This window comes from Leucopleurus acutus (genome assembly GCF_964270905.1).
Source record: "Leucopleurus acutus genome assembly, chromosome: 8".
Classification (NCBI taxonomy): domain Eukaryota; kingdom Metazoa; phylum Chordata; class Mammalia; order Artiodactyla; family Delphinidae; genus Leucopleurus; species Leucopleurus acutus.
Genome location: NC_139151.1, coordinates 32,075,469 through 32,103,249, shown reverse-complemented (window position 1 = coordinate 32,103,249; position 27,781 = coordinate 32,075,469). Strand labels below are relative to the sequence as shown.

Here is a 27,781-nt window from a genome sequence, read left to right as displayed (position 1 = left end):
AACCTGACATAGCACAACATAAGAAAACATCTCTTTGGGAAAATAAATATGTTGAGGGAGTGCCCTATGGGAATGCCAAGAACATGTTCACCAAAAGAGAAGGATCCCTAGGGAGGTTAAGCTAAGGCTCAAACTCCCCCACCTATTTTTTTCTGTTTAGATCTTACAGGAAAGATAAATATGCATATCTTTATGAATCATAGAATACTTAGAAACAGTGAGTGGCATGGTGAAGTGGAAGGACGGGGGAGGGAAGGTATGGGAATTCAAGCCAAGATGATTATCTGCAGGACTGGTAATCTTAAAGTTTAGAAAGAACTATTCGGAAAAGGGAGGAGGCTAACATTTTTGGAGCATCTGTTGTATTCCAGGACTATAGTAGATGCTTTACATATTACTTATAAGCCCCACAGTGATCCAAAAGGGTGATGTTAATGTCCGCAGGTATAGCTGAGGAAACAGAGGATTAGATGAACCACGAACTGGTGTGCCCAACTCTAATCATGGTTTGTTTGACTCTAAAGGCCATATTTTTTATATCATACTATGAGGCCTGTCAATTGTGCATCTAATAATGTTGGTGACAGGAAAGTATAAGCAATTGTATTAAATGAGGTTATTGATTGGCAAATCTTAGCCATTAAAATTTTTTGGCTTTTTTTCTATCCATTCCCCTGTAAAATACTAACTATAAACCGTAATTATTAAGGTTTTAGCCATTTATTCTTTGTAAAGACATTTTATAAATGTGGGGTTTTTTTGTTTTTGTTTTTGGTCATAAAAGAGATTAATAAGGCTTTGAACAATATGAAGCAGCGAGTCATGTTTTTTTTGACATCCCTTCTCTGCTATGCCAGACAAAACATTTAAAAGAGATAACCAGAAAGACTTAACTGGGATCATAAATTTAAAAAAAGTCTCTGCTGGTCAGAAAACAAAACCACACAAAGCAGTGAGCAAGGGCAGGGCTAGGGACCAGTCAGCCAGTCAGGATATCAGGAACTCAAAGTGTTAAGAACAAAGACAGAGATACATGAAACACTCTCAGTGGTGAAAGCCAGGCGTGTAGCCGTCTGCCCCTGACCTGGTACAATAGCAAGGACTGACCACATGTCAAGTCACAAATTTCAAGAATCAGTATACAGACCAGATTCTTTTAACCACAAAGCAATAAAATTAGATCCCAATAATAAAAAGTTAGCTTCAAAAAAAATACGGCTTGCTCTACCAGCTATTAAACATATAGGTTATAATTAAAACTCTGGTACCTAATAGGAAATTAGTTGAATGAAATACTATGCTATTTTTAAAAGAAAATGGCGGGGGCGGGGGGAACCTCTATATACTGCTTTGGAGTAGTCTCAAGGATATGTTATTAGCAAAAAGGCAAAATGAAGTTAAGTATTAAGAGTATGCCACCATATATCTAAGAAGTATGCTACCATATCTGTGTGTTTGCTTTGATTTTTAAAAACGGAATAAACAAACTGCTAGGAGCAGTGGGGAGTGGCAAGTAAAGCCAGTGTCTGAAATTCAGAAGCACATCGCCACAAGTGAGCCTGTATGTTGAGTTGGCCGAGTCACACAGGGAAGAATTATTTCAGATGACACTTAACCACAGTGATTTGGCTGGATACACCTAATGAAATATCTTAAGGACCAAACTTTTAATAATCATTTTGTTGATCATAACTTTAATAATCGGTTGTATGTTATTTTGAAATACTTGCATATGTATAGAAGGATAGTACATATTAATGTTATTGGAAGCAAATTTTTCAGCATTAGACAGAAAATATAGTTATAAGATCTAAGAATCTAAGCAAAAATCCGAATGATACATATTGTGATTATTTATGGATGAAATGCTGTATTATTTGCTTGAAAATAATTGAGGGAAAAGTCGATGAGAATAGATGTAAAACAAAATTGGTTATGTATTGATCATTGGGAACCCGGATGATGACTACATGAGGATTCATCATCTGTATTATTTTTTCTGCTTCTCTATTTGTTTATGGAAATTATTTTTAAAAATTTAAATGTATGCTTGAGAGCATAAAAGTGTACTCCTTAGTAACTCATGAGTTAAATGGAAATCACAATAGAAATTACAGATATTTGGGGTAGAACAATCATGAATTTTATGTACTATTTCAACTGTATGACATGCAGGAAATACTGTACTTAAAGGTAAATTTATTGACTTAAATGCTCTAAGAAAAGACTTAAACTAAGTAAGTTCAACTCAAGAAATTAGAAAAAGAAATACAGAAAAAATTGAGGGGAAGAGTAAGAACAAAAATACCATCACCTTATATAAATATCTCAGTAGGTTGAATTGAACCAAGGCATGCTAGGAGAGAGTTGGTCTGTAATTTTCCTTTCTTCTAATATCCTTGGTTCTATATCAATGTTATGCAGTCTCATGGAAGAGTTGGTCAGTCTAAGGGGAAATTGGTAGGATTTCTATATTATCATATATTAAATAGTTAAATATCTGCATCAGTGAATACTTAACTGACTTAGAAACATTACAGTGTTTTTTTTCAGCACAAGTTTTGTGCAAAGATGCTGGACTAGGCACTGAGAATATATACACAATTAGGATACTCTCCCCACTCCTGTGGCACTCCAGTCTAAGAGCAGATACAAATTTGTAAATAAAAAATTACAGTCGTGTGAGAAATGTCAGTAAACAAATGTCCCAGGGCAGTGCCCTGAAGGAAGATGATTCTTAATGCACATGGCAGACTCTGGGGAAGGCTGGGGAGGTTTGGTCAAGTAGCCTCCAAGAAGAGTTGGCATTTACCAAGCAGCCTCTGTGCCTTCAACAGAGGACACGTGAAAAATCACCAGAAGGAGTTTGCCACTTGGCTGGGAGCCAGTATGTCATGAGAGCTGTCAGTGAATGTCATTTCAGATTTTGGTAGCAAGGGTCATTAGAGAACGTGATCTGTAATTTTTCTTTGTTTTAATGTCCTTGTAAGGTATTAGGGTTATGCTGGTCTCAAAGGTGTTGTGGAGTTTCCTTCTTTGCTGTTCTCTGGAAAAGGTTTTAATAAGATTAGTATTATTTCTTCCTCGAGTGTTTGTGAAGTCATTTGGGCCAGAGGTTTTCTTTGGTCAGTATGTATTAAACATTTAGTAGAAACAGTGACCTGAAATTTCACCTTAAAATGTTGAATATGTGTCTGAAAAGGTGATACATCATTCTTATTGCCATTTTCACATAATAAAACTTCCATCTGTTCACCAAGGTTACCACAATCCACAGTTTGGTCAATGTTGTATCAGTGACAGAAATTCAGTAGTGTAGGAATCCAGTCTGTTTCTAATTGTCAAATGGTATATTCTATGTTCAACTAAAAAAATAACAATGACTACCTGAGCTGTTGAATGAGACCAATCTATGCCATCCAGATTCTTTTTTTTTAAATAAATTTATTTGTTTGTTTATTTATTTATTTTTGGCTGCATTGGGTCTTCCTTGCTGTGTGCAGGCTTTCTCTAGTTGCAGTGAGCAGGGGCTACTCTTCATTGCAGTGCGCAGGCTTCTCATTGCGGTGGCTTCTCTTGTTGCAGAACACAGGCTCGAGACGCGCGAGATTCAGTAGTTGTGGCTCGCGGGCTCTAGAGCGCAGGCTCAGTAGTTGTGGCGCACGGGCTTAGTTACTCCACAGCATGTGGGATCTTCCCAGACCAGGGATCAAACCCATGTTCCTGCATTGTCAGGCCGATTCTTTTTTTTTTTTTTAATTTATTGATTGATTGATTGCTGCATTGGGTCCTCGTTGCTGTGCTCAGGCTTTCTCTAGTTGCAGCGAGCGGGGGCTACTCTTCGTTGTGGTGCACGGACATCTCCTTGCAGTGGCTTCTCTTGTTGCAGAGCATGGGCTCTAGGCACGTGGCTTCAGCAGTTGTGGCTCACGGGCTCAGTAGTTGTGGCTCGTGGGCTCTAGAGCGCAGGCTCAGTAGTTGTGGCACACGGGCTTAGTTGCTGTGCGGCATGTGGGATCTTCCCGGACCAGGGCTCGAACCTGTGTTCCCTGCATTGGCAGGCGGATTCTTAACCACTGCGCCACCAGAGAAGTCCAGCAGGCGGATTCTTAACCACTGCACCATCAGGGAAGTCCCATCCAGATTCTTGTAGGCTTAATTTATTATGAGCATGCATCAGATCATTTAATCTACTTGATTTATTAGAGTTATATTTAAAGATTAATAATCTTGATGAGCTTTAATGCTTAGGATGCTTTGTCTCAGTTACTTTGAGAGATTTATTTTAAATTAAATATATATTATATTTTATAATAAGCAATATATTCACATTATTCAAACTTGAAAAGTTATAAAAAATGTCTCTCTTGAACTCGGTCCTCTAGTCATCTAGTTCCCCAGAAAAGTTATAAAAAATGTCTCTCTTGAACTCGGTCCTCTAGTCATCTAGTTCCCCAGGTCCAGAACCAACAGATGTTAATTGCTTCTTGGCTGTCCTTCAGTTCAGATTCTCTGGATATGCGTGTAATATATGTTCCACCTGCCCCCTTTTTTTTTAATACTATCTATTCTGTACTATGCTTTTAACTTAGTATGTCTTAGACTGTTCCATGTCACTGCCTATTAGAGTTACTTGTTTCTTTTCTCTTATGGCTGCCTTACATCCTAGGATAATGATGAAGATGACTACAATAATAATAAATTAATGTAACCATTGTACTATTGGTGGATTTTTAGGTTATTTCTAGTCTTACTACAGAAAAGGCTATGTTGAATATCCCCAGTTGCTTTTGAATAACTAAATATCCTTTTTCTTGCTAGTATTTTAGGATAGATCTTCTGTTTCATTTCAGCCATGAACCAGAGAATCAGTCAGAGTGCTCCAGTGAAACAGCCACCACCCCTGGCCCCCCAGAGCCCTCAGGGAGGAGTCATGGGTGGTGGCAATTCCAACCAGCAGCAACAGATGCGGCTGCAGCAGTTGCAGATGGAGAAAGAGAGACTGCGACTGAAGCAGCAAGAACTGCTTCGGCAGGTGAGGCCACAGGTTAGAGACCAGCCTTCCACTCTTGGGGTTTTGTTTTCCTACATAAAGTTGGGTGTGTTTCATTTTGACATTTATTAGTTACAGAAGAATGTTGTTTCTCTGAAACTAGAGTGACACAGAAACATTCTGTCCAGCTTTCATCTTAGTTTCTAGTTTCTTAACTGGCCTTTGATCACATAGGCTGTAACTTGTAAACCTCTATCACAAAGAGATGTTTTGGTCGTATTCATTGCAGTCAAGCAAAAATCGAAGGAAGCAAGGATGCTTTTCCTCAAATATACAGGCATACCTCGGAGATATTGCCGGTCAGTTCCAGACCACCACAATAAAGCAAGTATTACAATAAAGTGAATCACATGAATTTTTTGTTTTCCCGTTGCATATGAAAGTTAATGTTTACACCGTACTGTAGTCTATTAAGTGTGCAATAGCATTGTCTTAAAATAAACAATGTAAATTGTTTATTGTAAAATTTAATGTAAACTTAAATAAATTTAATGTAAAATTAAATACCTTAATTTTAAAATACTTGATTGTTAAACAATATTAACCATCATGTGAGCCTTCAGTGAGTCATTTTTTGTAATAGTAACATCAAAGATCCCTGATCACAGATTACCATAACAAATATAATAACAATGAAAAAGACTGAAATATTGTGAGAATTACCAAAATGTGACACCGAGGCATGAAGTGAGCAAATGTTGTTGGAAAAATGGCTCTGATAGACTTGCTAGACACAGGGTTGCCACAAACCTTCAGTATGTTTAAAAACAAAAATTGCAGTGTCTGCAAAGTGCAATAAGATGAGGTATGTCTGTACATGGAATTGCAGACTACTATATATCTGAGGATTTCACTAAGGGGGAAACCCTGGGACATCACTTGGGGAGAAACATCTTTTACTTTAAATGAATTATTTGTCTAGGGGAATACACAATATGATATTTCTCAAATGATAAATGTTTCAGTATTGCTGAATCTAAGATGTTTTATTTAAAACAATACAGGCTATCCCAAGTTTAGAAGATCCCACAGTGCTTTAAAATTATCTACTTATGGATATTTTTTCATGTTGGGATGGGTAGTTTCTAACGTTAGCTGGAAAACTTTACGACCATTTTTATCAGTTTTCTTTCAGAAATACTGTTGGTCTTTATGTGCCATAAGAATATATAATCCCTCATCTCAAAATGAATTTTTACTTTATCTTATTTCAGAGTGATAAAATCTAAGTTCAGATTTTGGGAGTGTGATCTTCTCAAAGCAGTATATTTTAAAATTTTTATGTAAATATTTTGGATAATAAACATGATGTGATTTTGAAAGTGTACAAAAGGTAAACATACAGTGAAAATGAAATCTCCTTTTCCATTTCTCTAGTTCTCTTTTCTGGTTGTAAGTAGCTATCAGTTTCTTGTATTTTTTTTTTTTCCCCCAGAGACATTCCCTCTGTTTGCGAACGTGAAATATACATATCTGTACTATTTTTCCTCACCTAAGTCATAGCATACTAAATATAGGCATTAAAAATATCATTATACTCTCCATTTTTGTAGTCAGGATGTAGACATTTGAGCAAGGTACTTTTTTTTCATGAGTGTTATATTTTAATAGTGTCACGTGTTAATGGAAATACATGAACTTGATACAGTCTTTGAACTCAGATTTGGGATTTGACGAACTAGTACCTAAGAATTAAACTAAGCCATGGAATCCCAGACAGGCACACCTTTAAACTGTTTGTGCTATCAGTAACCTGCCAGTGTAATTCTAGTGTGGTTGGCACCAAAGTGAGTAAGAAAGATGATGCCAGCATATGATGTCAAGAAGTGGTCTTGAAAGAAATATTCCCTCATCCGCCTTTAAGAAGGTAGAGAAAGGAAGCACATTAACAAGATTAATGTATCTCTGATGGACTTTTTAACATATTACTATAAAGGAAAGATATTTTTCATTTAAATAAAACTTTATCATCGGAACAAGGTAGCACCATCAAAATTATAGTTATATAGCTCTTAGAAGAAATAAAGCAATTTAAGGGTATGTTTTACGCAGACTGTTTTCATTTTGTTGTTACTGAGTACTAGATGGCGTATGCGTATATAATTTCACATATGAATTAAAGACTACCAAAAAAAAAGAAACCTTATTAATAAGAAAGGTTAAAGTCTGGGAATGGGCCATCCATCATTTTGTTGTTGCCGTAGATCAGCTCTCCCCCACCCCCTTCCCGCCCAATGGGCAAAATGCTGCTACTTATAAAATTCTTCATTCTAAAGAATTTTTCTAAATCTTATTCTCACTCTTACTCTGGGTGATGGGTCCTAGACAGAATAGTTTCCTTTAAAGGTAACTTCTTTATTTCTTCTTTACCACCTACTGTGTTGTCTTTTCTTTTGTTGAAGTGACAGACCTGCTCTATTCTTATACTAATGGTGTGTTTTCTAAGATTTTTTGGTTTTGTTTTTTAGCAATCAGTGTAAATTCAGTATATCTTAAGCCTTTTGGCTTCCTGTGAACTTCTTCCATTGATAGTTTCTCTTATCACTGAAGCATCAAATTATATTTTTCCTGCTTCATCTAATATTCAGAAGTAAAGAACCTACCTGACCAATATCCAGTTTTATTTGAACGCTGACACCTAAAGTCTTACTGTCCTATCCTCAATACTGTTTAACACTTCTGAGGTTTCCGTTTGTTATGTGGCGACTCCGTTGGCTCCTGTCCTCAGTCTGCTTCTTCTTGGGCTAGCTTGGGAATTCTGTGCTATGGTGATATGTCTGGATACAATTTGTAAGTCAGCCTACACAGCCAAACCATGTGGCTTAAAGTAATTTTTATCCATCTTATTTTTCACTCTTAGGCAATGCGGAATATCAATCCCAGCACAGCAAATTCTCCAAAATGTCAGGTAGGCTCTTATCTGATGTTTTAGCATTGAAAACAGATATTAAATTAGGAAAGAGAAAAACTTGTGCTCCAGGGGCCTGTCCTCACTGAAGATTAGCCCAGAGTAACTTTGAGGCATCTTTCTACCATGATACTTAAGTTAACATTGCTGTTCCCAGAAAGTTTACACTATCTGCTCCCTCCCCACTCCTCCCAGAGTAGTATTCAAAACTCCGTCGAGGTCTTTTTTTTCCCCACATTTGATATGTAGTATATACACCCTGTCAGCCTTGAAGTGTGCCTGATTTTTTATTTGCATAGCCTAAAATAGTACTTACAATGATTTATAGAGGTTAATAATTTGAACAGTAACAAAGGTAGTTCAGGTTATTTACTTGGGTAGGCTACTTTAGGAAATCTTATTAAGAATTATAATCATACTACTAGGAAAGGAAAAGGTTCTTTTAGTGAACACTCCAAAGAAAGAATATTAAAATTATCAGAAGAGCAAAGGATCTACCTGAGTACTGTTTTGGGTTTCTTTGTTGGCTTTTATCAGCATTCCTCCCTGGTGAACCCAAAGGAACACTGGTTGTGAAGATACCTTATTTAGATGGAAAGATTGTGGCCATTTTTTCCTTCTATAACATAGGCACTTACATGACTCATGGAAAGAATCTCATTCTTGAAACCAAAGAGATTCTGTTTGTTCAGGGTTCACAGATTTGAAGGAATTAGGAGCTGGGGGATTATTGCACTTTTCTCAGATTGCCAGAAGCAACCATGAAACACCTCATATTCTGTGGAGCTCTTCTGCACTAGGCTAACAAGTGCATTGTGTTAGAATGAGCTGTGGAAGTGTGGGAATTGGCAGAACTCCACTCATTTTAGATACTGTTAACTGGTCCATTTGGAGCACCAGATAGAATCTTCATAGAGACCAGTTTACTTTGTGAGAGGAAAAACTCTATTCATTGTCTCTCTCATAAATGCCTCCTTTAATCAAGAAATCCAGGGAATAACTAATGAACGTCATCTTTGCTAAAGCAGAGCAGACATTCTTACAATGAGGACCTCTAATACCACATTTGACTGGGAAGAGCACTGTAGCATTGGATCTTTATATAAAGTGAAGACATTTTTCCTTGCTTTTTCTCCGAAGTGTTTCTTTTATTTGTAATAAATGAAGTAGAAACATAGGAGCAAAAATTAATTCAAATGAGATTCGGAATCAAGCAAAAGGTTCTCCATGTTAAAGTGTTTTGAAATTGTTTCCTTTTTATTTTTTCCTACTAAGATCTTAAACTTTAAATTTGATAAGTAATTAAATACCTTCAGGTCTTTATTTCTTACATCAGTATAAGTGTAAACAGTTGCTCATTAAAATTATCAGGAGTTTTTAGATACTTCTTTTAGTAGTAAAGCTTCAGAAAAGTTAAGGTTTGTAAATTGAATTTCTATTAAATTTGTATGGTATTAAAATTACAGAGTTGATTCCTTAGATTTGTCTAAGCCAGAGCAGGAAACCTGAAAGAGATAGGTTTTATAAAAGGTTTTTAAAATTTAACTTTGCATATGTGGATAATAAAATAACTGCCTTGTCATATAAGATTCAGTTGTCAATGTATTTACCTGGCACAATTGTGAAAATGTATGAAATTCCAGTATAGGGCTAAATTTGGAGTTGCTCAAATACCCAGAATATGGTTGTATTTGTATCAAGCAAGTATCTGTGTTTTTCTCATCCTACATATTTTCTAGATTATCTTAAGGTAGGTGCCAGGAAAGATTCCACAAAGAAGGGTCATACCTTAAGTGAAGATGCCTCTAAATAAGGTTACCAGGATAATCAAGAAAGCCAGAAAGAGCTTTCCAGTCTCAAAAAACAGGAATAATGAAGAAAAAGGGATGGATCCATTCGATACTTGAGCGCAAGGCACTCCTGTTCAGTGCTGTGGGGGGGTTGGGTTCTGTTTGTTGTTTGTTTTTACTTTTCTAATAGAAATCAATGCAGATAAGTTAACAAGCAACATGAAACCAGTGGCACTGTTTTGTAATTATATACCACATTTGCTGTGGGAAGGTACCAGACTTCAGAATGTTCGCAAATTACTTGTTTCAAAAGCTATCCTTAAGTACTTCTGCATAGGATTAACAAAACCTGTCTGTTGTAGAATTTCCTGGTCTTATAAACTACTGTCAGTATGGGTGAGGTTAATACAAAATTCTGAAAAATTGAGACAACTTTAAAGGGGTTAGTATATTTTCTTAGTTAAAAATGGAAATTATTGCCTTAATTTGTTAGGGTTTGTTGGCAGAATTTTGGAAAAATTTGTCCTCATAGAGCTTTAAATTTTTAAATTTCATTTTGATTATTCACTATTTTTCTTTCTAAAGCAATTTCTGGTCTCAGGAAAAAAAAAAAACTTTTTAAAAGTATAAACATCGTCTTTGCTCCATGAGATTGAACATGTATGGAATGCTCAATTTTCTCTGTATAACTCTTACTAATACATCAGTTTCTCCTCTGTGACTGGAGGGAGACCTTTGAGAGAGTGGGTTAGGAATGCATCCCAGCTTCTGTTTCAAAGTCTTTTGAAACTAACACTTTGAGGAAAGATAGTTCCCCCTGAGTGTGAATGTTTTTACCTTCTCTTATGCTTAAGAATGTGGTTCTTAGTACCTGCGGTTCCCTAATACCTATGAGATCAAGCCTAAACTCTGCAACCTAGCTCATTTGTGGTCTGTGGTCAGTAGCCTTCTTTCTCTCTCTCAATTCTGGTTAAGCCAATTACCTTCCTTCAGCCAAGTGCACTCCTCTGTCTTGTTGCCATGATTCCACTCATGAGCTTTTCCCCATAAGGAGTACCTGACTTTTCCCCTTCCCTTTTACTGATTAAGATTCTCCATTTCCTTCATAAGGCCTAGGTCAAAACGCATCTCCAAGTGCCCTCATCAGAATGCTTGAAACGACCCAGAAAATAGAAACAAGACTGCTGTGTATAGATAGCTTATCTCTGAGCAAATAATTGCTTTACTCTTCATAGAAATTATAGCTATAAATTTTTTGCAACTAATGAATATTGTGTAGTCGCCATTCCTTATGGACAGTAATAAATACACACCAGGGTCAGTTACTGGGTTAATGCTGGATAAAACCCACAGTATTAATGTTGAGGATATTGTACTACACTGTTAGCCCGAAATGGTGAAGAGATTCAGATGTCCATAGTTTTAGTCAAATAGAGCAAAATAGTACAGGACCCCTGTTCAGAGCCATGTGAAAATAATCACCACAGGTTTTTTTTTTCTGAATTTAATAATAGCAAAGTTTTGGCTTTTTTTTTCCCTCCAAACTCTCTTTTATGTTAGCAGATACTAGAAAAGCTTTTTCAGAATCCAATTAATACCTTTTCCAAGTTTATCTCTCTTCTTTTAGAAGTCCTAATATTGAATAAATCATAGATTCTAATGATTCTGTGAATCATTCTATGAATTTGAATCATAGATACACATCTTTTTAGTCAAAAAGGTTGTTCTGAAGTTGAAGATACTTTGGTAAATGGCACAAATATTAAAAAACAAAAAGCATTCTAAACATTGGCTAAATGTTTTAATAACTTCCAACATAATTAAATATTCTGTGAATGTTTAAAGCTGTGTTGGAAAATGGGGTATGGCAAGACCTATCTTGAACAGTTGGAAGAAATGGCTTTTTGTTTGTTTGTTTTTAAAATTGTTGACATAAACTGCTGTTACTAAGACAAACTGTTTAAAAGATGAGTATTTTCAGAGTTATTCTTCATTTCTAAATTTGGATTTCTAGTTCGCTAAACTAACCTACCTTAAATAAATTGATTAGGTTGGAGAGAGGGGACCTTCATTAGTGTGCCATATATTATCCAGAAATGAAACACTCTTACATAGTATTTGCTGAAGATAAAATTGCTTTAAGAAAGTAAAGTTGACATTAGCTTTACAGAATTTTCTAGAAATGGAATCATAACTTTTTCACCTTAGCATGATTATTTTGAGATTCATTCATGTTGTATTTATAGTTCGTTCCTTTTTATTGCTAAGTAGTATTCCATTGTAGGGATATACTACAGTTGTTTATCTGTTCACCTACTGATAGATATTTGACTTGTTTCTAAATTTTGACTTGTGTAGACATGCTTCCATGTCTCTTGGATACTCTAAAGAATTTAATAACCTAGAGATATTCTAAATGTTTCCAGACTACTGACTTCTTCTACTGCCTTTCTCCTTATTTTTCTAAATGATGTGAACCAAAGCATCAGTTTTATATGGAGCCAAAATACTTTACTACCAGATATATATTATCTTAAAGTATCTTTTTTACCCTATGAGAAATGATACTCCTATTTAAATGAGAGAAGGGAAATACAAAAAGGACCAATGGCTCATGGCTGGATCCTGAGTCCATAAAAGTCCACTATGTGAACCAGGCAAATCATGTTTTCCTTTATAAACCATCCTGGAAAGTTCCCTCCAGACCAAGCTGGGACCATCAGTTTTACTTATAGTTGCAGATAGCTCTGACTCCACATGCGTCCCAGATTAGCTAAGATTTACAAGCTCAATGGGAAAAGCCACCACATTTTTGTATTATTACAGAAGAAAATGAGCTAAAAATATTTGCTTCCTTTAGAAAAAGTCAAATACTCTAAAAGAACTGTTTGACCTTTGAAATACAGAAGCATGATAAATTTTGGCTGAATTTCCTATAACTTGCTTACTTCTCCATTTTTGAAAGTCTGTCAAACTGTTTATTCTGACTACCTTTGGGAAAAAGAGAAGCTTAACGAACTTGTATTTTTAGCTCAGTATTCTAATATTAGACATTTGTTCAGGATAAAAAACTCCTTAGAGATAGACATAACTTTCAACATGAAGTGTTTCAACTGAAATCAGTTTTTGTAGACAATCCAATTATGTCCCAAGGCTGATTTTTAAAACAGCTATGCCAGATTTACTCAATTACAAAATGATGTTCATATTCATCCAAAATGTGTTTTGACAAAATTAATTTATTGCAACAGAATGGGTTTATTCTACATAGGTACATGTAGATATATACAGGATTTTTTTTTTTTTTTTTTTTTTGTGGTACATGGGCCTCTCACCATTGTGGCCTCTTCCGTTGCGGAGCGCAGGCTCACGGGCCATGGCTCACGGGCCTAGCCGCTCCGTGGCATGTGGGATCTTCCCGGACCAGGGCACGACCCCGTGTCCCGTGCATCGGCAGGCGGACACTCACCCACTGCGCCACCAGGGAAGCCCAGGAATTATTTTTAAATGCATATAATGGAGAAAGTTTATATGAAATATTTTTGATTAAAAAATTCAGATTATTTAAATTCATTTCATACTTATCCATATTAATTATTTTTCTCTAAAATCACTGGCCAAAACTCTGTACAACTCTGAAACAAATTTTAAATATTTTACTTCTAAAATTATTAATTTTATGCAGTGTGTTCACTTTCACATTTACAATCCTTGGCTAAGGATACAAGGAATTACAAAGCTTACTCACAATGAAACCCATGATTTAACTATTCCTCACTGGCAGCAGGACAGCTTAGGGAGGAGCTCTTTCAGTTAGTTCTGACTCCACATTCACTCTCCTTCAAAGTCTGACTAGGTAAAGCATGGAGTAGGATACTTTCGCAGATTTCCACATCTCTATGTGGGGGTGTGTGTGCGTGCATGCATGTGTGTGTGTTTATGTGGAAGTGGATGTTACTGTTTTTATATTCAGTTGAACTCTGAACTTATTGATATATGTTAAGGGGAGGGGGAAGTTGGCCTGTTTTCCTACAAAATACATATGGTTTTCCTCCCCAATTTTTGACAATTTCCTTAAAATATCAACAGAAATGTTTCATCTTATTGAACCCAGTGAAATAAATTATGTTCACAGATGAAAATATTAACAAAAGAATTAATTGGGATTGACATATATACACTGATGTGTATAAAATGGATGACTAATAAGAAAAGAAAGGAAGGAAGGAAAGAAAGAAGGAAAGAAAAGAAAGAGATGGAGGAAGGGAGGGAGGGAGGGAGGGAGGGAGGAAGAAGAAAGGAAGGAAGGAAGGACGAACGAACGAATGCCCTGGGGAGGGGGCTACCAAGTAGTCAAGTTTAGTTAAAGTAATTTTGTTTCTAGCAAATACTGAGCTATGTAAGAATATATACCCATTTTTGGATGATGTATGTGTAAGTTATTATATATCAATTATACCTCAATAATACTTCAAAAATTACTTCTAATCAACCCTGGTTGGTTGGTGTTGGGGTTTTGTTTGTTTGTTTTTCCTGTAACTAGAAGTTTCAAACCTGAGCTGAATATCCATACCTGGTATATGGGTTCTATAATCTATGTATATGTTATTTATATCATTGGCCTTACCACATTACATTTGTTTTCATGCCGTATTCTTCACTATTTGGTTGATAATGCTAACACCGTCCTACCACCACCACCAGTAAATAAAGTGGCACTTTTTTCCCCTTATTCCTTTCAAGTTCAGTTTACATGAATCTCTAGGTTAGTTACTCTTAGTCCTGGCTCAAATATGGATTTGATGAGAAGTATTTCCATAGCCTTTCAGGGGATTGGCTGTCTTCTTAGGCAACTTGTAAACATTGGCCTTCTTATTCACATCTCTGAATTACCTTTCACTGTAAATGTGGATGGTTGGTTCTTTACTGTCTGCTGACAGTAGAAATTCAGTTGTTAAACGCAGCAAAAAGTAAAAATCTGATAGCTTCAAACAAGCAATGTGGCAGAATTCCAAGTAGCGAGAACATGGAGATTTTGCACATAACAATTAGCTTTAACTTCATAAAACCTTGAAAAAGTGGAAACCATCAAAAGGGGTAAAATAAAAGTTGTAAAAACAATATGAAAATTATAGCCAATTTATTAAGTTATTTCAGTAATGATGTATTTGCTTTGTGCTGCAAGGTTCAAAACTAGGTACACAGAAACATGAGCATACATTCCCTAGGCATCAGCCTCATCCAGAGCCTATAATTTTATTCACTTTAAAATTTATTGCTTTTGGGGCTTCCTTGGTGGATAGGACTCCATGCTCCCAATGCAGGGGGCCTGAGTTTGATCCCTGGTCAGGGAACTAGATCCCACACGCATGCTGCAACTAAGACCCAGCGCAACCAACCAACCAACCAAATAAATAAATATTTTAAAGTAAAATAAAATTTATTGCTTTTAACATCCTTATATTTTAATAGCAACATAAATTCTTCAAAGTATTTAGAAGCTCTTGTTTTGTGCTCCAAAATAGTCATTCATTTATTCATTTTGTGCCCTTAAGGAACAGAGAAGAAATAATTACAATATCATGTGGTAAGTGCTAAGATCATGTTACATACATATGCTCAGGGTGTGAAAGACATATTGTCTATCTGTCTAATCTAATCCAATCCGAAGATGGAAATGGGATCATTCTGGAGAATTAACCTAGAGAAGGTTAAAGGTTAAGGTGTCTTAAATAATAAGAAAGAAAAGTGTTCTAGTCAAGAGTATATGGAAAGACATGGTACCAAGAGAAAACATTTCATATTAAAGACCTGCAGGGAGTGCACTTTGTTTTAAAGTCACTTCTCACTTTGTAAGGTGAAAATGGGGGCAAGGGGCACATCAAAGATAGAAGATAGAGAAAACAAGTAAAATGGATCCCCAGAAGCTGCTAGGAGTGTGGGTTGGCCTAGAACAGGAGACAGCGGGAGGGAATCCATTTTCTGAGACTGGAAGAAAAGTTATAAAGGTGATGAATGAAGATGGCTTTGGGGGAGCAGGAAGAGATGACAGGAGGATCCAGAAAACAACAGATTGTTCCTGATGACCTCAGTGTTCTTAATTAAATGCGAGAGAGCTTGAAAAAGGAAAAACACTTAAGTCAACAGGGTCTTGAGAGAGTGTGCCAGATTTGGAGTAGTAATCATGAGAATGTGAGAAAAAAGTAACCAAGGACCCAAGAAAAAACAAAAAAACAATGAGTGGTACTAAGGAGGGCCCAGCCAAGGCCAAAGACTATTAGTTTATAACAGTCTGGATAGTTATATGATTTTTCTGTAGCATTTCTTAGCAGTCTCAGTATAGAAATGAAGCAAGCACATTTTTAATATTGATTCATGGTTGGAATTTGCTGTGTTGAAATAAAATTATGTGTGTATCAGGAATCTGAAAGGTAATCATGTGTATTTAAAATGATCAGCCCTGCATTTAAACTTGTAGGGAAGGAGAGCCAATAGATTGGAATAGTAGGAGGCAGAAGAAACTGGATGGAAAGAAAAAATATGGTTCCAGAAAGCGGGATGAGTACATGTAAGATTTCTGGGGAAGAAGTTTCTAAACCAGCTCAGGGTGTGACCGAGGAAGTTAATGACTGAAATACAATGGTAAAGTGGTCAATATCATTGCAATTTAGAGAGCCAGGAATTTCAGCATTAGATTACTGTATAGATTTTGTGCATGGATGTTGACAGTTCCCGGGTGATAGATGCAGTTGCAGTGAAGTGAAACAATGATCATTGTCCCAAACATGAGTAAAGATTGTAGAGGTAGGTTTGGTTTTGGAATAACAAGGTCTTGGCTGTGTAAGTGGGTGATTGAGGTAGGTAGGGATGAAGATCACTGGAATACAGAAATTCAAGGAACTCATGTTGAGTGAATCATCTATGTAATGTATAAGTAATAAGATACAGTGGCATGTCTTAAAATTAATATAATATTGAAATAGTAATGAATATAAATGGTATTTTGATACATTTGCAACAACTAGAGCATGATATTAAAATGTTTTCTATTGATGAAAAGTCAAAGGTATAGTAAATACTACTGTTTGTTGCCTATATTTATAATTGAAGAAAATGCTAGATTTTAGTTATAGGTTAATGAAAATAAAGATGTAAATTTTTTTCTCCATCCAAGTTCACATACCCTCTGCATTCTGTCATGATCCTCCGGTTAAGAAACCCATTTAAAGGATGGGGTATCTAGGAGGCAGAAACCTGAGTAAAAAGAAGTGGTTGTTGCATAGTCTAGAAGTGGTGGTGCAGAGCTCAGAGAATATCTCCACTGCTTCTGGACCCAGTGGTGACTGGGAGTGAGGATGCTGGAGATGGTGTGTGCCTCAGCGAGCAGGCTTGGCTCAGGAAGGCTGCAGGGGGTGAGGTATGAAGGTGTAAGAGTTGGCCAGAGTGAGGTGAACTAGCCTTGAAGCCCCAGGCAAATATAAAGCTGAGGCCTGGAATGTTTGGAAGCACGTTGAGGCAGCCCTTCTGAAATGATCAGGGTAGTAATGGCCCATAGCTTTTGCTCAGTTTCCAGGTAGAATCTTGCTGAGAAATTGTTGGATGCCCCCGAAGACAGTTCAAGATTGAAAAACCTGAAGTCAGAATGAGTTACTTGATACCAAAGTGTAAAACAATGCAGGAGGGCAGTGAGGAGTGTTGGTGTCTTGGTAAATCACCAAATTTTGTTCTTTTGACTTTATTTTTATTACTGGTGCCAAACATATAAAACCATATGAGGGTTGGTGAGTAAAAATAAACTGTAAGAAGAATTCTCTTTTGTAAAGATCAGACTTGCCATCCTACCCCAAAGGAGGGATTTAGGAGTGTCTGCCAGAAAAGGAAAATACCAAAAGGAAGCTAAGTAGTTAAGTATATATGTTTTGTGGTTAATAAGACTAATTAAACTTTCAGTTTATATAATTTAATGTTTAATCACTTGAAATGGATAGAAGAACCTGGTCCTTCTGATTGGGAAACTCATTAACTTTTAGATGTTAATACTTCAGCTTTATACGTACAAGTTTATTACTTTAAACCTAACGATAACTTTGTTAATCAATAGATTGATTCTGTTTATTTGTGTTGATTTTTTTTTCTAGGAATTAGCTCTCCGTAGCCAGTTACCAACACTGGAGCAGGATGGTGGGACTCAAAATCCAGTATCTTCTCCTGGGATGTCTCAGGAATTGAGAACAATGACGACCAATAGCTCAGATCCCTTTCTTAACAGGTTGGTAAGAGTTGCTACTGGCCAACATCTGAAAAAGATCATAGTTTTAAGGTGATTCTCCTTAGTACTTGTAATAAGCTGTTTGAACATCTTTGTGGGCCAAAAACCATAGCTGTAAATGAATCTCTCCATAAATGGCTAGTACAATAAAACTTGAGGATTAAAAGCTGGCTCATGTGAGAGGAAATGAGCTGTTCAGACTTGTAGAGGGGATACTTATTCACAGTCACGTGTTTGCTTGTGCCTATACTGTTGAAAAACAGTTACTTGCAGAATCATGAAGGAACATGTGAATGCCTTTCTATAAAAGCAAATGAACTGCATCTTAAACCTACTTAGGGCTGCATTGTAAGGATCATTAGAAGGAATTTTCCACGTAAGTGTTCAGCCTGAGAAGTTTCACTGCAGGAGCACTGTAAGCCCTCATGTTCTTAAGGGCTATAGGTCAAGGAGATAAAAAGTAAGGTTGTGCCTCTTTCAAATAATGTATTAATATTAAAGAGTATTGAAAATAACATAGTTTAAGGATGATTTTTAGTGAGTTACCACAAATCTTGGGTTTCAGGCATATTGCAAAGATGTTATTATATGTAGGGAGGGCTATGTTGAAAACTGCAAGCTGAGACAGAACATATTCTTTGCCTAGAAGGCCGTTTAAAATTAAGATTTGACTACAATTCTTTCTTCTAGATTGTCAAATATTTATGGAGTTTCAGCTTTTAAAGTAAGGAACAAATGCTTTCTGGTCTTTGCTTTTGTTTTTTTTAACCAATTTTAAACAGTGTACTTTTTAAAACATTTAAAGGTATTTTTGTTTAAGAAGGCTATAATGCTACCCTTTCAATTCTCACCAATTGAATTGAAAACATCCTGATCCTAAGAAAAACAAAATACCTTGTCATACCAAAATATTTAGTACAATAGAATTTTCTGTCATTTGCTCTGTCTTAAGGTTAGTTAGTGCTGGTGCCCTAATTGGTAAGTTTGGTTTCAAAGGCCATCTAAAGGGTATTTAAGTTTGTATTTACTCTTCTGATATATGCAGTTTAAAGTTCTGTCAAAAATTGAGTATATTTATATAAGACTGTAGTTCTAAGCTTAAACTGAGGTTAATTAGGAAAGGTCCATAGCCACAGAACTTTCTTTTCCACAGAGGAAATTTCAGATCAATATAATTCCAGTACCCGTCTTATTGAAGGCCTGTATTGATCCAGGGATAAAATTAGACCATTTGGAAAAAAATGGATAGACTGCATATCCTCCTGATAGTCATTTGTACAGATTGTTTCTTAACACTTTTGATAAGAGCTGAGCTACAGTTTAAGATTCTATTTTCTGGTAAAGATCACAGAGTGGAACATTACCGGTGTTGTTAGTCTCAGGGCAAAATTCCATGTCTACTGTCTGTAGTACCCCCAGGTTCTAAAACACACATCTGACTATAACATTTTTCTTTTCAGAAACTCTTGATGGTTTCCCCACTGCCCATCATTTGATTTATACATATTCCTTAAGCCCTAAACACTTGTTCCCCTAACTTGCCATGGTGCTGACTCTTAGTAGTGGTGGAACATCCCCTCATCTCCCTTTTACTCTGAGGTCTTTCAAGGCCAGCTCCCACATTCCCTTACATGAAACCTTTCCCCTGTACGTTTCAAGCTTACTCCTCTTTGTTCTGAAAGCACTTTGCTCACGTAGCCCTTGTATATGATTCATTAACGTATTTGTGCACCTCCCTCCCTGAAGTTGTGAGCCTCTCAGAAAGCATCAGTTGTAGATTTTTGTTGTATCCTCAGACTATTCTAATCCCTATCACGTAGTAGCAGATGCTCAGTGAATGTTTATTGAAGGGAGGTTGGGGGGCTGCAGGGAGCAGTCCCTAACCAGGGAAATGACCTTGTGAACTCGGTCCTCAGGAGTGCCCATGTGCTTCCCCTGGGGCTTGGAAAGAACTCTGAACAACTTTGTACATTCAGCTATTCTGTAACAGAGTCTTGAGTGTCTTGATATGTGCTCTGTTCTCAGCAGTGGGAATAGAGTGATGACTAGGACCAGGCCCTTGTCCCAGATCAAGACAGGCAAAATAAAAACAAACCACATCCTGAGACCTTCTCCAAAGTAGCTGCATTGTATACAAATGGTCTCAGAGGCAAATTTGTGTTTTCTTGGATCTGTGTGAGGCTTTTGAATCTTGCCAAAATCTGACAGAAGCATTAAACTAGTGGTTGCAATATACAGAGTGAAGGGGAGGGAGAACAAGGCAAGTGCATTGAGTAATTTAGGAAAGAAATTTAGGGGACTGAGCTTTCGACCTTGAGCAACTATTAAATCTTGTTTTTAAAGCTTAGTTATTTTTTGTTTAACTTTTGTGTAAGCTAAACAGCTGTTTAAGTGTCCAAGCTGTGGAGAAAGTTAGAGTTTGCCCTGTAATCAGAGACCATTACGAACAATTGCCTTTATTTCACACTTTGCCATAGTTTTTCTACAATTAGCAGAACCCCCAATTCTACAGGCGATGCCACCTGGTGTCTGCGTGCTACTAGGTTAGGAGAGTGTCGTATTTATGAAAGTAATAGTCCTAGGATATTTACCATACTTGTATGTAAATCTGTGATACTTTTCATTTAGCCTAAAGTAAAAATCTGTCTTGGCTCATAGTTTTCTGTTTTTCTCAATGTATGTGCCTTGTAGTTTTTTTGTTTTTTGTTTTTAATCTTTCCTTCATCTGGGACTCTCAGGACTCCTATCTCATGCTAAGGTGTTTGTTTGCAGCTCCCCGCCTTTCCCAAACAGAAACAAGGAGATCAAGCTAGGGAGTTCAGTTCTTATCGGCAGTGACTCATGTTTTGGCCCAGTCGAAAAAGAAATTCTGGTTCTTTATTTTGGTTTGATTTTTCTGGCTTAAACTCTCTGCATGAGAGCTAGGAATTTAGCACGAATCTAGTGCAGACCTGTCTCACCACCCACCTGGAGGTTGTGTTTTGACCTATGCCTGTGACCACTGCCACTTGGGGAATTGAGACCTTGAAACAGATGAGCCATGTGGAGCCCCTAGATTCAAATGATACTAGAGAATATCTACACAGAGAATTTTCTGTCACCTAGGAAAACTGGAAATATCTTTCTTTTCCCTTATTGCCACCAAGCCCCAGAACCTTAGGAAAATTTTGGCCCCCTAAAGTTGCCAGTTTCAATTAGGATTAACTTGTCTGTTTCACCTCATAGCAAAAGAGCTTTGTATGGGCCCTGAAGGGAGGGTGCTTGTTTCAGATGCTGCAGGGCAAGAATTTTCACTAATCCTCTTTGAGAATCATGTTGGTACTCAGCAGGTGTTTATATTTTTACCTTGAAATCATTTCTTAAATTTTTTGTGTTGGTCTTTAACTCTCATTCTTTGTAGTGGCACCTATCACTCTCGAGATGAGAGCACAGACAGCGGACTAAGCATGAGCAGCTACAGTGTCCCTCGGACCCCAGACGACTTCTTGAACAGTGTTGATGAAATGGATACAGGTTGGTATTCTTTATTCCTCTAGCTTTCAGTGAGAAGTAGTCATTGTATTACCAGGTCTAATTAAACTATTGTGAGCAAAGATTATTCAGAAGAAAACCAATTGAGATCCTGTAAACTTCAATTCAAATTAAGTTTGCTTTGTGGGGTTATTTTGTTTTGTTGGCATCTTGTAATTTCAGTCTCTTCCCAGTTTTTAAATGTCATGAATATCTCAGCTCTATTTGACATGACTTATTTTATATTTTAGCATTTAAAACATTGAGTTAATTGACAGAGCAGTTGAGGACCCTATTAGAAGTCTCTGTTATATGGATTTGTATTCTTTTTTCTTTTTTTTAAAATAAATTTTATTTTATTTTATTTGGCTGTGTTGGATCTTTATTGCTGCTCGCGGGCTTTCTCTAGTTGCAGAGAGCAGGGACTACTCTTCGTTGCAGTGCACAGGCTTCTGATTGTGGTGGCTTTTCTTGTTGCGGAACACGGGCTTCAGTAGTTGTGGCTCGCAGGCTGTAGAGTGCAGGCTCAGTAGTTGTGGTGCACGGGTTTAGTTGCTCCGTGGCATGTGGGATCTTCCTGAGCCAGGGCTCGAACCCGTGTCCCCTGCATTGTCAGGCGGATTCTTAACCACTGCACCACCAGGGAAGCCCCTGGATTTGTGTTCTTAATTTTGGAGAAGATCTCTATATATGATTCATATGTCTCTATATGTGATTCATTGTCTGCTTCCCTCTTTTTTGTGAGGGTCTTTCGTACAACTTAGGTGATATGGGGCTCAGGAAGCCAGGTAGGAAAGGCTAGGTGGTGGGGCTTACCTACATTATTGTTAGAATAGTTTCAGGGATCTTGCAGAAGCTAAGAAATACCTGCGTCACAGGGTAATTATAGAACCCTTTTTCCTGTGGCTTACCCGGTGACCCTGGCCTTGGCAGCTCTCAGAGGGCACGAATTGGCGGGGAAATGAAGCAGTTCTCCAGCTAGCTAGTTCTTTAGCCGGCAGCTTCTAAAAGTGTTTGGCAAGTCTTCTGTACCTGTGCTCATCCAGCTTATGGCTTTGATGCTTCTGGGAATCCACGGCGCCCTCTCTTCATCTAAATCTTAAATCATCCATAGGAGTTGCTTCAGACCCATCTCATTCATAACACCTTTCCTGACTCCTCTGTCCCCCCATTTCTCTCTTTAACACTTAATGGTTTATATTAGTTTTTCTGAAAGCATGTTCCATTGAAGTGTTAAGGAATGTTAACATTGTCATGGACAAAAAGGTTTCTTGGCAAGGTAAGTTTGGGAAACCTAGAAGCAAAGCTAGGAAGACTTACCTATCCAAGGACTTTTTGGGAGGCTTGTTTTTACTGTTGTGAATGTGAATCTCCTAAGGGTGGAATAGTTTTGTGCAGTTCTTTTATTCTGTTCCCCAGTGTGTACTTCAGAGAAAGACAGGTCTATACCATTCATTTTTATATTTTATCTTATTATGGTGGTGCATACCTGGAAGAGAGTCAAGTAGTGATGCTGTTGTGTCATACTTGTTCTTTCTCTCTTGCTGTATATAATTTTTTAAGGAATTTCTTTTCAGGACCCCCTTCACTGCTCAGCACATAGTAGTAAGCAATCAAGCTTGTTCAATATCTGAACAATTTTGAAGCAAAAGGAAACTTGCGTTGTTACTTTGCTATCTGTGAGTTGTTTGACCTTAAGTAAACTGTGGGCCAGTGGAGGAGGTCGGTCAGGAATGCGTTTCTTTCCCTGTGCATTTATGTATACTCACATGATACGGCTCTGATGTTAGCTTTTCAAAAAGGACCTATTCTCTTTCTCCCTGTTCCATCTAGGTGACACTATCAACCAAAGCACCCTACCCTCACAGCAGAACCGTTTCCCAGACTATCTTGAAGCCATTCCTGGGACAAATGTGGACCTTGGAACACTGGAAGGAGATGGAATGAACATAGAAGGAGAGGAGTTGATGCCAAGTCTACAAGAAGCTTTGAGTTCTGACATCCTTAATGACATGGAGTCTGTTTTGGCCGCCACCAAGCTAGATAAAGAAAGCTTTCTTACATGGTTATAGAGCCCTCAGGTAGACTGAATTCTAAATCTGTGAAGGATCTAAGGAGATATACCTGAAATTTCCAAATAAGCCGGTTGTGATCTTCTGGCTAATACAGAAAAAGATGAACAAACGTCCAGCAAGATTCTTTCATCCACTATTTTGCTCTTCCTTGTCCATTGCTGCTGTTAATATTTTGCTGACCTCTTCCATGTTTGGCTCTAAAGAATCAAAAAAAACTTTTTTTGTTTCTTTTGCTATTATAACTACTGTTTGTTTTGGGGGCTGGGGGAAGTGAGCCTGTTTGGATGATGGATGCCATTCCTTTTGCCCAGTTAGACGTTCACCAGTCATTTTAACTAAATACTCAGACTTGGAAGTCAAATGCTTCACGTCACAGCATTTAGTTTGTTCAAGCAATTGTTTCTTCAGCTGCCTTTGGCCAGTGGAAAAACATGACTTACTGGTCTGACAAGCCAAAAATGTTGTATCTGATATTAAGTACTTATGCTGATTTGAAGAGATAGCTGAAACCAAGGCTGAAGACTGTTTTACTTTCAGTGGGTTTTTTTCCCTCCTAGTGCTATCATTAGTCACATAGTGACCTTGATTTTATTTTAGGAGCTTATAAGGCTTGAGATAATTTCCATAGAAATATATTAATTATTGCCACATACTCTAGTATAGGTTTTGGTGGGGTTTATTTTGGTTTTTTGTTGTTGTTGTTTTTGGTTTCTTTTTTGTTTGTTTTTTGTCTTGGTTGGGGTTTTTATTGTTTTGGGGTTTCTTTTTTTTCTTTTTTTTTTTTTTTTTTTGGTTGTTGTTGTTGTTGTTTCTCAGAACTTAGGCAAATTACCATTATAGTGAATCTGTTTATACTTGTAGCTTGGGACAGTTATTGTAGTTCCTTTGGTAAATCTACATGTCCTGGTTTTTTTTACCATCTTATTTAAATCTTGGTAATCTGCTCTCTCTATATATACCCACACACACACTTATAATGTTTATGATAGTGTGATAGCAGAATATATCTTTTTTTTTTTTAAGTTTTCCCTACTTTCCAATTTATTTTAAAATGGTAGCTTTGAATGTATGCATTTAGAATACATGACTAGTAGTTTATATTTCACAGGTAGTTTAAATCTGGTTGGGGCAGTCTGCAAATGTTGGTGGTAGTTTAGTGTTCTAGAAAGGACTGTTATTATGGGTAGTGCCTAGCGGAGTCCTATATGCCCTCTGGGCACACAATGGATATTATCTGATGAATTTGAAAGAAGCAAACAAGAAATGGCTTTATTATCCCCTGGTTAGTCCCTCAGACTAATTTACGTCTTGATGGGAAATCACTGAGTTAGGTTCATAGTGTACATGACAGAAGTAAGCTTTATATAGTGGTTTACCTTCCTTTAGCTTTGAAAGTTTACCTTTGCCTTAGTTTTGGAAGTAAATTCTAGTACTCTAGTTCTCTTTTGTAATGAACACATTAAGGACTACATTGAAATATTACCTACAAAATCGTTCTTCTAAGACTTGCTTCTGCTTCTGTATGCTGAGAATTGACCCTGGATAGTATATAGAATACTGTAAGGTCATAAGTTAGCTGGTAAAGTGATCAGATTAATGTATATTGGTAGTTGAATTTAGCAAAGAAATAGAGATAATCATGATTATACTTTTATTTTTACTGGAAGAGATATAACTAGAGTATGTGTCTACAGGAGTAATAATGTTTTCCAAAGAGTATTTTTAAAGGAACAAAATGAGCATGAATCAAACCTTCAGTATAAGCTATGAAGTAATACTTGGTTGTGAATTATAGTGGTATCAGCTAGCACCTCTATGATTAAGGGTCTTTCAGTGTTTCTAGAGTAAGCCCTTATTTTCAAGGGTTTATAAGACATAAAATCTCTTTTCCTGGCTAAAACTGCTATGAAAAGCCTCAGCTTAGGAAGACAAGTGTTGTTTTTTTTTCTTTCTGATTACAGAATCTAAGCATTTTGACCCTTCAATTTAGAGGAGTGCAAAAGTTGGAAGTAAGAAGTTTTATATTAAGTAATTTCAGTGCTCAAAATGCAATCACTGTGTTGTATATAATGATTCATAGGTTGATCATTCATAATAATTGACTCTAAGGCTATTATTAAGAAAACAGAAGAAAGATTAAATCTTGAATTAAGTCTGGGGGGAAATGGCCACTGTGCAGATGTATTGATTTTTTTAGAGGAATAATGAAATTCTGCCTAGAATGCATAATTGAGTTTATGGATGGATGATACAGCATGTTGGCTTTTTTATGTGCAGAAGATCAAAGCTACTTGGAAGGAGTGCTTACAATTTGCCATTAAGCCACAAATTAAGATCGCATTTTATATATCAGCAGAGTAGCTTTAGATTAGGGGAGAGGGTGGGAAGGTGGGAGGGGAGTTGTGAAGACTTAGTGGGACCTTGATAGAGAACTTTATAAGCTTCTTTTTCTTCAATAAAGACTTGTCTTGCATCTTGCTGTCATTAAAGTCAGTTGTTCCTAAAATTTTAATCACTCAAGTACACCCACAAAACAAAACTACGGAGTTCTTCATTTCCTCTCACCTTTAATTTACCCAGTTATACCTCAGTGTTGAAGCAGCACCGTGGTACCTAACAGACATGGTGCTTTGATCTTATCGTACCCTCTGTACTCACCTGAAGGAGACCTAAGCCTTTCTCTTTCTGAGTTTGAATCACAGCCTTGACGTGCTCTTCCTTGTTTTATGTCCTTATTCCTAATGTAACGTGTTTAACTGCTTCTTGGTTGTATTGGGTGGCATTGGGATAAGATTTTAACTGGGTATTCTTGAATTGCTTTTACAATAAACCAATTTTATAATCTTTAAATTTATCAGCTTTTTACAGTCGTGTTCTTTTTAGTTAGTGCTTCTTAGATCTACTTATGGTTGATGGAGCACATTGATTTGGAGTTTCAGATTTTCCAGAGCACTATTTGTTATAATTACTATTTTCTAAATATAGTGCCTTTTTAAAAAAGGAAAAAATATAAGGAAGTGACTTTTATACAAACGATGTTGCTGTTTTAAGTATTCATACTAAATAGATGCATTCTATATGGAACCTTGGCAGAAACACTGAAAAACTACTTAATTGTGTAATTCATACCAATCAGTGTTGAAATTCAAACAGTGCAAAAGTGGGAGGCAATATCAAATGATTTACAATTTCAGAGCTTCTGCACATCTGAGAAGGAATGCTCGGATCAATTTTATCTTCCATAAGCACGGTTTTAAAAGAGTTGTGGGTGTGCCTATCTTAACAATTGTTTTCTGTATCTTGAAAAAGTATTCTCCACATTTTAAATGTTTTATATTAGAGAATTCTTTAATGCACACTTGTCAAATATATATATATAGTACCAATGTTACCTTTTTATTTTTTGTTTTAGATGTTAAGAGCATGCTCATATGTTAGGTACTTACATAAATTGTTACATTATTTTTTCTTATTGTAATACTTTTTTGTTTATATGGTTCAAATATATTCTTTCTTTAAACTGTTCTTTGTTGTTTTTAACGATTAATATATTTAAAACTTTTTTGGCTTCTTAATGGTCTTCCAATAGAACAAGTATTAGTAATAAAAGGTGATTACAGTGGTAACTGGTAGACAGATTAAACTTAAGGTTGGTTTGGCATTTGGAACTTTTGTAGTATGGATATAATTCTTTGAACTTTATGTTCTGTACTCTTCCTGTAGACCATCCTCATCAATAATAGTGTGTGTGTGTAAGCTGAATTGTATCAGCTTCATTCTTAAATGATTTTACTTCATGTAACAGCACAGAAGAAACTGCGGTTTCTTTCAAAATAGCCTTTGGTTTTATTTCTCCAAAATATTCTCTTAATGATCTCCAAAATATAATACTTATATTAGTGAAAATTATCAGTTATTAATTTATAAATAAAAACACAAATTTAAATGGTAGGTCCTAAACTTTGAATAAGAGGTAGATTTGATTGTCTTTGAAAATGGTTTACTTCTGTGTTTGTGTATATAATATCTTCAATTATTGACACATCATTTTTGGTGAGGCAAATCTGAAAACAGTGTTTTATTATGTATAATTTCTTTATGATAGTAGAACACTAATTTTGTGGAGCTTGAAATTTATCGTTCCCCTTGTGCAAAATGTAGTGGTTGTAGATTTTA

General features: G+C 36.5%; 1 protein-coding gene across 8 annotated transcripts in view; it reads left to right on the top strand.

Moving 5' to 3' along the window:
• YAP1 (Yes1 associated transcriptional regulator) overlaps window positions 1-27,171 on the top strand; it is a 108,427-nt gene extending 81,256 nt beyond the window's left edge. For 2 of the 8 annotated variants that reach the window (XM_082844290.1, XM_082844289.1), the window contains exons 5-9: window positions 4,854-5,035; window positions 7,914-7,961; window positions 17,890-18,020; window positions 21,421-21,533; window positions 23,364-27,171. In XM_082844290.1, coding sequence (XP_082700416.1) covers window positions 4,854-5,035; window positions 7,914-7,961; window positions 17,890-18,020; window positions 21,421-21,533; window positions 23,364-23,602 — 713 coding nt within the window. In that variant the 3' untranslated portion in view covers window positions 23,603-27,171. Of the gene's footprint in view, window positions 1-4,853; window positions 5,048-7,913; window positions 7,962-17,889; window positions 18,021-21,420; window positions 21,534-23,363 lie in introns of all 8 variants that reach the window. The other 6 variants (XM_082844288.1, XM_082844287.1, XM_082844294.1 and 3 more) reach the window with 3 other exon arrangements.
• The last annotated feature ends 610 nt before the right edge of the window (window positions 27,172-27,781 follow it).